Source organism: Chiloscyllium plagiosum, unplaced genomic scaffold (genome assembly GCF_037043375.1).
Source record: "Chiloscyllium plagiosum isolate Xiang-an unplaced genomic scaffold, Cpla_swu_hap1 HiC_scaffold_10, whole genome shotgun sequence".
Taxonomy (NCBI): domain Eukaryota; kingdom Metazoa; phylum Chordata; class Chondrichthyes; order Orectolobiformes; family Hemiscylliidae; genus Chiloscyllium; species Chiloscyllium plagiosum.
The window spans coordinates 96,748,459-96,760,730 of record NW_028270148.1 but is presented as its reverse complement, the minus strand read 5'-3'; the positions used below and the strand labels follow the sequence as shown (position 1 = coordinate 96,760,730).

Here is a 12,272-nt window from a genome sequence, read left to right as displayed (position 1 = left end):
AAGGAAACATAATGGCTTGTTGTCAGCATATCTATGAGTTTATGAAGAAAAGGAATAGGTTAATGAATGTAAATATGGCTCCATTAAAGACAGAGAGAGGTGAAATTATACAGAAGAATAAGGAAATGACAGAGACACTAAGCAAATACTTTATATCTGTTTTCACAGCAGAAAAGACAAAATATGTTCTGAAATAATTGGGAGTCAAGGGACTAGTTAGAATGAAAAGGAAACTTTATAGGTAAAGAAATAACACTAGAAAATCTAATACAAAGAACAAAGAAAATTTACAGCCCAGGAACAGGCCCTACGGCCCTCCAAGCCTGAGCCGATCAATGGCACGGAGTGGCAATAAATCCGCTGGTCTTGTAACCTAAAACTGACAGACATAGGGATAATAAGATGCATTGGACTTACTCTGCTAGGATTGCTTGGATTTGAGAACAGTTCTCAAGAATGGGAAGGTTACAAACATAACTCTATTTGTGAAAGGAGTAACAGAGGTAAATGGAGGAACTAGGCTGATTAGCCTGAAATAGCAAAGGCAAAATGTTAGAATCTATTCTGGGATGTGGTAACAGGACATTTAGAAAATCATAATATAATTAGGCAGAGTCAGGAGGGATTTATGAAAGAGGAATTGTTTGACACATCAATTAGAATTTTTTGAGAATGTAATTTACAATATACGTAAGGGACAACTGATGGATGTCCAGTATTTGAATTTTCTAATAGCATTTCGTGGGGTTTGGGAATAATATACTCATGTGATTTGAGGATTGGTTCACAGACAGAAAACAGAAAGCAGGAATAAATGGCTCATTTTCAGGTTGGCAGGCTGTAACTGGCAGCATACCAGAAGGATTAGTCATTGGATTTCAACTATATACAATCTGTATTAATAACATAGCTGAAGGGACTGATTGTAAAATATCCAAGTTGTTTAGGAAGATAATTGGTAAGACAAATGAAAAGAGCTTGCAAAGGAATACAGACAAGGTGACTGAGTGGGAAAGAACATGGCAGATGGACTATAATGTGGCAAGTTATGAAATAATCTAGTTTGGACTATAAATGAAAAAGCAGAACTTTTTATTGAATGAAGAGAGATGGAAGAATGTTTGCATTCAGAGGGGACTAAGTAGCATTATACATGAATCGTGGACAATTAACAAAATAAAAGAATTTAGGTGGTCAAACAATGTGATGGCTTTAGTTACAAAGGCGTGAGACTATTGGAGTCATCACAGAATCCATCTTAGAATCCCTACAGTGTAGAACCAGGCCATTAGGACCAACAACTCCACACTGACCCTCCGAAGGGTATCTCATCCAGGCTCATTCCCATAACCTGTAACTTTACATTTCCCCTGACTGATGCACCTAACTTACACATGCCAGAACACGATGGACAATTTAGCATAACCAATTCACCTAACCTGCACATCTTTGGACTGTGGAAGGAAACTGGAGCACCCAAAGGAAACCCACGCGGAAACAATATGCAAACTCCACACAGACAGTTGCCTGAGGCTGAAATCGAACCTAGGTCTCTGGTGCTGTGCTAACCACTGTAATACCATGCTGCTGAAGACCATTGGCAAGTTAACACCTGGAGTAAGGTATGCAGCTTTGCTATCCTTACACAAAGAAGCATATACTTGTTCCAAAGCGGGTACAACATGGATTTACTATTGTGCTCCTCAGATGAGAGGATTGTCCTAAGAGAATGAATAGTCTATGCCAATAATCTCTGGAAAGTAGAAGAACGAAAGTGATCTAATTGAAACATGACACTTGGAAGAAGTTTGACAGGTGAGAAAATGCTATGGAATCTAAAACATGGAACTGCAGACTTAGGATAGTGCTGAGATGAGGTGAAATCACTTAAAGGGTTAGGAAAATTGGAATTGTCTGCCACACACATTTGTAGATGCTCAGTTATTGATGCAATCAAGACAGATGTCAGCTAACCTTTGAAAATTAAGACAATTAAAGGGGATGTTGCCGTAAGGTAGGATTGAACATTGGTCTTACTGAATGGTGGTGAAGGCTCAAATGACCAAATAGCTTACTCCTGCTCCTAGAGCTGCTTTCATATCCTTTCAGGAAAGGGACTGGAAAGCAATTTAGTCAGATGAGGATGACTTGAAGCTAAGAAGGATAATGCTACATACAAAAAATACCGGAACAGGATACATCTTTGAACATGGTGGCTCTGTGGTTAGCACTGCTTGCTCACAACACCAAGAACCCAAGTTCAATTCCAGACTCAGGTGACTGTCTGTGTGAAGTTTGCACATTCTCCCTGTGTCTGCGTGGGTTTCCTTCAGGTTTCCTCCCACAGTCCTAAGATGTGCCGATTAGGTGAATTGGCCATACTGCGTAGTGACCAGGGATGTGTAGCTTAGTGGATTAGCCATGGAAATTCAGGGATAGGGTAGGGGTCAAAGAGTGTGGCACTGGAAAAGCACAGCCAGTCAGGCAACATCCAAGGAGCAGGCAAATCGACGCTTCGGGCATAAGCCCTTCATCAGGAATGAGGCTTATGCCCGAAACATCAATTCTCCTGCTCCTCGGATGCTACCTGACTGGCTGTGCTTTTCCAGCACCGCACTCTTCGACTCTGATCTGCAGCATCTCCAGTCGTCATTTTCTCCTAGGGATGGGGTAGGGGTGTAAGTATTGAATGGCATTCTCTTCAGAGGGTTGGCATGATCTGAATAGCCTGTTTCCACGCTGTAGAGATTCTGTGATCTAAAATGCAATTAATTTCTTATGTTGCATGCTTGAAAATTTAAATATACAACTTCACACATTTGCAATTGTCCTCAGTCCATTCAGCAATCTCAGACCTGAGAATGTGAGACTTCCATATCGCATGCCAGATACAACAAGTAGTTTTTATTAATGAATGTAAAGACGTGGAAGCAAAGGCTGAATCTCTGACACCTCTCTGGCTCTCTAAGAAATGACTGCCTTTCTAAGCTATCAATCATTTACACTACCATCCTGACTGAGATTTGCTTTTGATGTGGGAGCCATAACAATGAGGTACAGTCAGTTCTAAAATAATGCGAAAGTTTGGTTCTTGTGCAATCTAGCTTTATAAGAAAATTGTGCAATAATAGCTCTATTTAATCTAATGGGGCTGGAATCACATTATGGACAATACAGATAAGCAAAGTTCACGTTCTACACCAATGGTCTATTTTGCTCAGTCGCTTTAAAGCCAATTCATGTTGAAGAAATGTGCCTTATAGCAGAACTGACTGTATTGTCTATTTAGTTAATTCCTATACTTTCTAATCATGCAAACATCTCTGGAATATACAGCCAAATAAGTCCACTGTGCCCCACTCCCACCGCAGACCTTCACCGTTTCAAAATTGACATTAATTGTTCTATAGTAATAAAACCCACTTATCCCTAAAGGCATCTAGAATAGGAATATATGAATAGGAAGGGTTTAGTGGGATATGGGCCAAATCCTGGCAAATGGGACTAGATTAATGTAGAATATCAGGTTGGCATGGATGAATTGGATCAAAGGGTCTGTTTCTGTGTTTTACATCCCTATGTTTAATCGAAATTCTGAATTTTGTTTTACTGTTGTTGTCATGTCAAATAAATATTCTCATATTATTGATATGTTGTTCTTTCGGAAATTAGGTCAGAATTAAATGAAAATCCAACGAAGTAAAGATCTCAATTTTACAAATTCCAACCTGAAATTTAATGTCAACATACAATGAGGGTTCAGAAAATATTTGGATTAGAATAGAGTTCTGTGTTAGTGAGTCAAATGAGTCCACCAATCTACAAAGGCTACCCGCTAAGGTGCAATATGGAATGAGATATCTAATTCTCCTCTCATACAATATTCAAACCCATTATAAGTAAAGTCTCATTAATTAGTTGTAAATACTAAAACACAATATCCAACCCTTGAGAACTTGTTTCTAAAAAAAATCCACCAGATGGTGATTTATGTTGTTTTGGTGCTAAGCAGTAACGGCATTCACATCATGGTACTAATGATTTAAGTTGTAGTATTGATTGGCAATACTTAAGAACTTATTTTAAACTCACAACACTGTGCACTTCATATCAGTGTGGAAACCTAATCAACTGCATTGCATGTGTATAAGTCTGTTTGCTCAACAAGGTTTGAAATATGCATTCTCAGTATTGAGTTCATCCATTGAAAGTATGATTTTCCATTATTTCCGTATATTATTAGTGTGACAAAGAGAGGATCCTGAACTTGTTCATACAAAGTTATGGTGAATGAGACTTCATGCTAGAATTGCATCTTTGGAGCAAAGTCTTTGAAAGTTGAGAAACAGTTATTTGCAATGTTAGAAGTTGAATATTGTTCTCACTCTGTGACATTCCTTTGTAATTTTAAGCTGCATTAATTGTGTTAAGACACCTCTTTCAATAATAGACAGAAAATTGCCACTGCATGTGAGGACCATCAAGTAGCTAATATCTCCATACCAATTTTTAGACCCATGTGCAAATCAAGAATACACAGGAAGTAGAAGCAATAGTGCATCACATGTCTTGTAAAGGCTGCTGTGCCATTTATTTTGATCGTGGACATAAACTCCACTTTCCTGCCTGCTCCCCATATCGCTATATTTCCTAAACAATCATAAAAGTCTGTCTATCCCAGCATCAAATTTATACGTATGGAGCCTCCAGAACCCACTGGGACAAAACAAATTCCAAAGGCTCACAGGTCTTTGGGCGAAGAAATTTCTCCTAATCTTGGTCCTAAATGAATTGCCTCTTTCCTGAGTCTGTGTCCCTATGTTTTAGTTTCCCTAACCATTAGAAACACTCTCCCAACATCTACTGTATCAATCCCCTCAGAATCTTTTATGTTTCAATGAGATAGACCTAATGTGTTCAGCCTTTCATCTTGGGACAATCCCTTCATTCCAAGGACAAATTTAGTAAACATTTGTTGTACAGCTTCCAATGCAAGTACATATATTTTCTGAAATGTGGAGACCAAAATTGCACACAGTACTCCAAATATGGTCTCACCAAAACTCTAATATTTTAACAAATCAATTTTATTCTTTTTCACCAGTCCCCTTGCAATAAAGGCCTTCCCGATTGCTTACTAGATGTGGATGTTAACTTTCTGCATATCTTGTAAGTGCAGTCTTTGAACATCAACACAGATTTCACACTTTAGTTTTAAAAATCTGCTTTACTATTCTTATTACTAAAGTGAATAATTTTATACTTGCTTCATTATAATCATATGCCACTTTTGCCCTCACTTCTAACCTGTTTATACCTCCCTGTAGCCTCTTTGTCTCCTCCTTCTCCACTAGCTTTGTGTCTTCAGCAAACCAAAATGAAGAGACAGAAAATAATGTAACTAAATCAATAGCATAGACTGTAAATGGCTAAGTTTCCAGCACTCACTCACTTCACTAGTCATTAGATGTACTCTAGTATTCATTGCCTGCCAATTTGAAAATGTCCCATTTATTCCCACTCTGTTTCCCATCTATGAACCAATCCTCAATCCATGCTAATATCTTTGCCATAACATAATTAGCCTTTAAGTTGCCCTTAATCCTTTATGTGGCATCTTATAAAATGCCTTCTGAAAACATAGGTGTGAAATATCTACCGGTTCTCCATAGCGTAACTTACCATTTAAATTCTCAAAAAAGCTCCAATAAATGTGAAACCGGACTTTATTTTGGCAAAAACCATTATTGACTTATTCTATTCATACAATTTTTTTTCAAAGTACATTGTTAAGTCTTCCTTAATAATAAATCTCAGTACTTTCCCAACAATTAATATTAGGATAAGTAACCTGTGGATTTCTCTGTCCTTCCTTTCTTGAAAAAGTTGGCTAACTTCCAATTTGTTGAGACCGTTCCCAAACTTTAGGGAATTAAGAAAATTATAGCGAGCTGTTCATGATCTTGATAGTGTTCTCTTTTAAAACCTTAGGGTGTAGGCCATCTGGGTTGCAGGGATTTGAGAGAGTTTAATCCCAATAGGTTCTCCAATACCTTTTCTCCATAGATACTAATTTCCTTAATTTTATCTTTTTTCAGATATTAAGTTACAATAAATTACTGGAATGAAACTAATGTCTTCTAAAAAAGACAGACAAAATATTTGTGTTGTGTGATTGTTATTTTCTCATAGCTATTGATAATTTCTTCACTCTCTAATTCTAAAGGGACTAATGTTTACTTTAGCTACTCTTTTTCTTTAGATATTCTTGTATCAGTGTTTGCACTAATGATGAAAATACCAATTGGAAATTATTACAAACATCTGGAGAACCAAAACTCTCCAGTCTGCATCAATTGCTTATGCCAAGTGTCAAACTTTCAAATCAAACTGGAGCATGGTAATATAATTTTACTTCAAATAAATTTCAGCAGAAAACCTATTTAAGAAGGCTCACCATGATTTTTCATCAAATCTAGGGATGAGCAATAAATGTCAGCCTTCCGAATGATATCCATAGAAAAATTAAAGAAACAGTCGAGATTGATGTTACAATTGTGGCATTAAAAATGTTGTGGGTTATGGACAAATTACATCTTTAAACAGATTGTGAACTGTGCAATCAGGGCTATTGGCTCATGTTCAGTTTTAAAAAGGGTATGGAGAGTTTAGCGTCAGTTCGCTTTACAATGTGGGATATGAGTGGATGGATAACTGCTGAGTAAAATGGTTGAGGAGGTAAGTGCAGTACAATATATGATGCAAAGAATGCAGTGTGGACTTTGGACTGATGAATAAAGAGGTCCCATTGATCATTCATGAGTAATGAGTCAGCTGATACTCATTTCTTACAGCAGCATTCCAAAACTCTGTGGAGACATAGTAATCCTACCTTTCAGCAAGAAGGCTCAGCTTCAAGTCCCACCTCTTCCAGAGGTGTGTAATAATGTTTCTGAACAGGTTGGTTTGAGAATATCTTCCCCAAACTCTAGGAATCTGCAATCTCTCATGGAGGGGGAGGGGGGGTTACAGAAACAAAGGAACTGATGTTTTTTTTCCTCACCACTGAAACTGCACTTCAACATCAAAAGCCAGCTGCCAGTCATCCTTGCCCTCATTGTGCTCGTCAGTCTTGAGTGTTTTTCTTGTATTTAAGTTAATTTAAAAATGGCCACACATCAGTTCAAAATGCTGTACCTCTGCTGGTCAATGTGTGTGTGTGTCAGACTAATGAATGTGTCAGAAGGGGGAATGGTGGCAGATAGAGACAGGGTTATTACAGTCTGCATGGGTGGGCAGATGAGCTTTACTGAGCTTTCTGTCATTGGGGAATATGGATAAATTGGCTGAACCCCTCAGTGGTCAGTGACTATCGCACATTATATTTGATGCCTGTTCAGAAGTCTCTATATTCCTCCTAAAGCCAAATCCTGGGTTGGGAGGCATGAAACTCCACCTTCAGGTAAGTGACTTGCTATTCACAATAAAACTGCAGCCTTTCTGATTATGAATACTGTTTTATGTATTTTGAAAGCCTCTGTAGAAAATTACAAGATTATTTCATTGATTTTACACTGAAGTCAATGGTGTCAAGATGGTCTTTAGGAATCCTTGATGGTCTCCCTGCTACAGGAAAGATGTTGTTAAACCTGAAAAAGTTCAGACAAGATTTGCAAGAATATTGCTGGGACTGGAGGGTTTGAGCTATAGGTCATGCCCGAATAGGTTGGGGCTTTGTTTCCTAGAGCATCAGAGGCTGAGGGGTGATCTTATCGAGTTTTATAACATCATAAGTGCATGGATAGGGTGAATAGCCAAGGTCTTTTCACCAGAGGAGTGGAGTCAAAAAACTAAATGGCATAGGTTTAAGGTGAGGGGAGAAATATTTAAAAGGGGCAACTTTTTCATGCAGAGGGTTGTGTGTGTATGGGATGAGCTGGCAAGTGGAGGCTGGTACAATTACAACTTTTAAAAGGCATCTGGATGGGAATATGAATAGGAAGGGTTTAGAGGGACGTGGGTCAAGTGCTGGCAAATGGATTAGATTGGCTGAGGACACCTGGCTGGCAGTTGGACTGAAGGGTCTGTTTCCATGCTGGATAACTTTATGACTCTATGTGACGTTGCTATAGATCAGTAATGGTGAATGTAAATATGAACACTAATTGTGTCCGCTGCTTCTGACCAAGATTTGTGATAAAGTAATGGAGTGGTGAGTACGTAAAATTATAAGTTTTGCAAAGTATTTAAAACAACAGATTTTTATGTTTCTAAAATGAAGTAAAATATATTAGCTTTAATAATTATCTATTGAATGTTACTATGTTACTTTAATGCTTTGTATCTTTTTTTGTTGGCATCTAGGGAGGTGTTAACTTTCAAGTTAATATTGGGGTCACATTAGAACATTATTTGGGAAGCACTGGACTAAGCTAATAGTTGGAAACAATGGCTAGGGTTTCCTACTCCGGCAAAAAGCCTAGACTATCTTTAGCCTGCAAGCTCCAATAGCCCCACCTTGACGTAAAATGAATGGGTTTTTTTTCCAGGTAGCTCTTTGATCATGCAGGGAACTAAGTGCTTCTGAATATGTGGCCTCATACTTTAGCAGGTCAAGGGAAGCAAGTGCATGATGACACTATCAGGTGTACTGTTCAGCCACCCTCACACCCTCCCCAACGACCACCACTTGAAGCTGGCTTCATCATATACTAGTCTGAACGGGGTGACTTATTCTTGTTCTTTACACACCACTGACTCAAAAACATGTAACTCTCTACCTGACACCATTTTGGGAAGCGATTGGAAGAGAGGGCTTCACCGTAGATTGCAGCGATTGGAAGAGAGGGCTCACTTTCCCATGAACAACTGGGGATGGGCAATGAATGCAGGTCTCACCAGCAATACCCTTATCCTAGGACAGTCAGGTACAGTTACAACATTTAATGGGTAGGCTTAGAAGGATATTGGCCAAATACAGGCAGGTGGGACTAGTTTAGTTTGGGAAATTTGGTCGGCATGAATGAATTGGACTGAAGGGTCAGTTTCCATGTGGTATGACTCTATAAGTAGAGTTGGGTTGGGGCACTTGTCACAGAATAACACAATTATTTTTTTCAGGGCCTGAGTTCCAAATTAAACTAATTAGGACCGCCAAAGATCACAGTAATGCCAGATGCCTGGAATGAACTTCTGGTCCTTTTATTCAATTTGGCCAGGACCAGAACATAGTCTGGGTGAGGTACTCAGGTCAGTGGCATACCCTTTGATATAGGCTGATGCTGGAAATCAGAAACTGAAGCACAAAGTTTTGGAGAAACTCATCAGGTCTGGCAGCATCTGTGGAGAGAGAAAGAGCAACTCTCTCTCTCTCTATCCAGAGATGCTGTCAGACTTGCTGCTTTTCTCCTTCATTTTGTAGGTTTCAGTGGTGGCTGTATGGTTACTGACCTCCCTCACACTAAACAAGAAGGGGTTGTTGTAGGACGCTTCCTCAGTCTCCATGTGAATGGCTAAAGGGTACCCAAGGTTCGCGTCTCCCATGAAAAGACAGCACAATGCAATACTCGCTTATGGTCAAATTGGAGTGTCACTCGCGCTCATGTGTTTGGGCTTGTATCCACCACTTTCTGATGCAAGACGAGGGGCTTCAATTTGAAGTGTGGTGCTACTTTCAAAGCTGAAGTCACCTGCGTATACCGCAGAGGCTGCAACCTACTTCAAAAGGGTTCAAGTGAACAGCACCCAGATACACTGTAAACTCTACACCGTTACCTAGTCGAAGTGGAAAGTGTGAGGCTCAACGCACGGACCTACACACAACAAACGCACAGCTAATGCTTTACTTTCTAGACTGGAAGAGTTAAGGCTTTTTCTTTGGGAGCAAGCCATGAAGAAAGACCTAAAGTGGTATTTTCTACTGTTTCCATTTGCTGTTGGTGAGCTCAGCCCCAGAGACTGCCCATGCTGGAAATCTGAAACGAAAGCAGACAATCCTGGGGAGAGAAACTGGGCGAAGTTAGAGCTAGGTACAGTTGCAATCCTCTTGCCAGTCGCTGATTCCGCAGTCAAACCTGTGCAAAGCCAAAATGCAAACGCGCAACAGAGTCCACAACCGGGTTATTCCTTACCTTCAGTGTGAACAGCAGACACATAGGTCCAGTTGTACCGCTGCACAATGTCCAGCATGGCCCTGGCTTGGAGAGTGTCGGAGGGTACAACCCGCAGGAAATACTGAAAGAGGGTCTTGTCGCTCAGGTCGATGCTTGTGGCCGAGTAGGCGATCTGGGGAATGTTGAAAAGTTGCAGAAGGTTCTGGACCTGGATGGCGACCGAGCTGGAGCCTGGTCCGATGACCCCAGCTATGGGCGTCTTGGTCTCTGAGCCCGGTCCTTCAAGACATTGCGTCAGTCCATCCCTCTCGTTCCTCATGGAGATGAGGGAATCTCGAATGAACTCGATGCTCTGCTCCAGAGCCACGGACGAGTGCCAGCAGGAATCGCGGATCTCGCAGCCCAGGGTGATGTTCGGCAGCAGGTTGTGATTGGCGTTGATTTGGTCCAGGGTGTGGAACATAGCTTCCACCCTCTGGATCCCATACTGCTCGCGAATTTCCCCGCATTTCCTCTCGGGGACTTTCTCCGCCGGCGGCTGGTGGTGCACTGAGAACAGAGCCCCTATGATCACGTCGCCGTCCATTCGCGCCACCGAGCGTTGAACCGAATTCATGGAGAGCAGGACTCTCTTCCCCACCTCTGGCTCTTGAACGCACAGGGTGGCCGGTATGAGGAGCAGCCACAGGGTCAGCATGTCAATGCAAAGCTGCTTGCAGCTTCCTACTCTTTTTATAACCATCCTTCCGCTGCAAGTATTGAGACAAACCTTTTGGTGTGGAAAGGGGCATTCAGTCTGTCCGGATCTACAGGTGCGACTAGAGAAGGGGAATTAAAAAAAAACAAGACAGATGGTCACAAATTCCAAACACACAAATCTGGGTAATATGGATAAACCTTACAGTGAAAAGAGAGCTGGCTGTTTTACCGCCAAACTAGAATTTTGGTGTCAGAACGACCCTAATGTACAGCGAAAGCAAAAGTCTATGTAAACATTAAATCAAACTTGTGCACTCTATTTTTAAAAAAAAATACTGTGATTGCTGCTTAAATTCGAGCGGATGAGAACCCGGCTCCCTGCGCACACAGATCTGTAGAAACTAAAGATGTGTGGACTAGCATATCTCGCAGGAGACTGTCCTCAGCTTGAGTCAGGCCAGAAAACGCGCACATTGGCTGTTTTCCACCTGGATATAGCCAAGGCGCGTCACCGTTATTTTCCAGCTGCCTTCAGTTGGGACAACTCGGTAAAAGGAACATCCTTGAAATCAGTAACTCAATAAAAGGAAGCTGCCGGCTATAAAATGCGCCTTAAAACTGGTCCAATTCCAATGCACAGCTAATCTACACGGGGAGAACAAGAATGAGGCTGTTCGGCACTGCAGCCTACTCAGAAGACGGTCAAGATCGAGGTTAAGATTAATCATATCTGCCGCAGGAGCAGATTTACAATTTAATACGTATTTCACATTTATTCAGTTCCCCGCGGCCCCTGTATTAACCACACTTTTTCAGTATTGCACCTATTGATAGATTCAGAGAGTTCAATACCTGGTTCTGGGCCAGACATCTTCCAGAGACAGGGATAGTTTCAGCACCATGGTCAGCGCCAACCCGTTGCAACTCTGCAAACCGCGCTCAAGCGCTTGCGAACTCCTTAACTAAAGTTCGTCGTGGTTTCTTCAAACATGGTTAACGCCAGGCACGGGTCCAAGTCGGAGCTTTCGCCAGGTTACTGGCGGGAGTTCAGATCGGCGACTCAGCTGATGTTTCCCGGGTGTGCGGCACAGAAACGCAATGAGCAGACTTGCCCACACCAATCGCGAGCAAGTCAAGACAACATGGGTGTAGGGTGGTGGTGGTGGTGGGGGGGGGGGGGGGGTTGTAATGTCGATGCATTTACACGAGTGAGCCAACAAATTGTACCTCTCACAGCCGAATTGCCCACCCCCAGAAATAGAAGCTAAAATTCGACACTTACCTGTGATCATTGCGATGATCACTGTCCTCCCTCTAGCCAGGCGGACCCAATTATTCTGTCAGCTCTCATTTGCGGTCGGCTAGGCTTGCTGTGAGAAAGCGCTTTGCCTGAACACTCCTGCCCTCTCTCTTCCGATCTGTTTTACTACAGAGCTGAAATCAGGGCATCTCCACCCGCCA

The 12,272-nt window shown here is 41.3% G+C and overlaps 1 protein-coding gene across 1 annotated transcript in view; it reads right to left on the bottom strand.

Moving 5' to 3' along the window:
• LOC122553027 (metabotropic glutamate receptor 1-like) overlaps nt 1-11,834 on the bottom strand; it is a 299,057-nt gene extending 287,223 nt beyond the window's left edge. Inside the window, exons 1-2 of the mRNA XM_087991568.1 lie at nt 11,664-11,834; nt 10,131-10,930 (exon numbers count right to left, since the gene is read on the bottom strand). Coding sequence (XP_087847694.1) covers nt 10,131-10,930; nt 11,664-11,713 — 850 coding nt within the window. The 5' untranslated portion in view covers nt 11,714-11,834. The remainder of the gene's footprint in view (nt 1-10,130; nt 10,931-11,663) is intronic.
• Between the last annotated feature and the right edge of the window lie 438 nt (nt 11,835-12,272).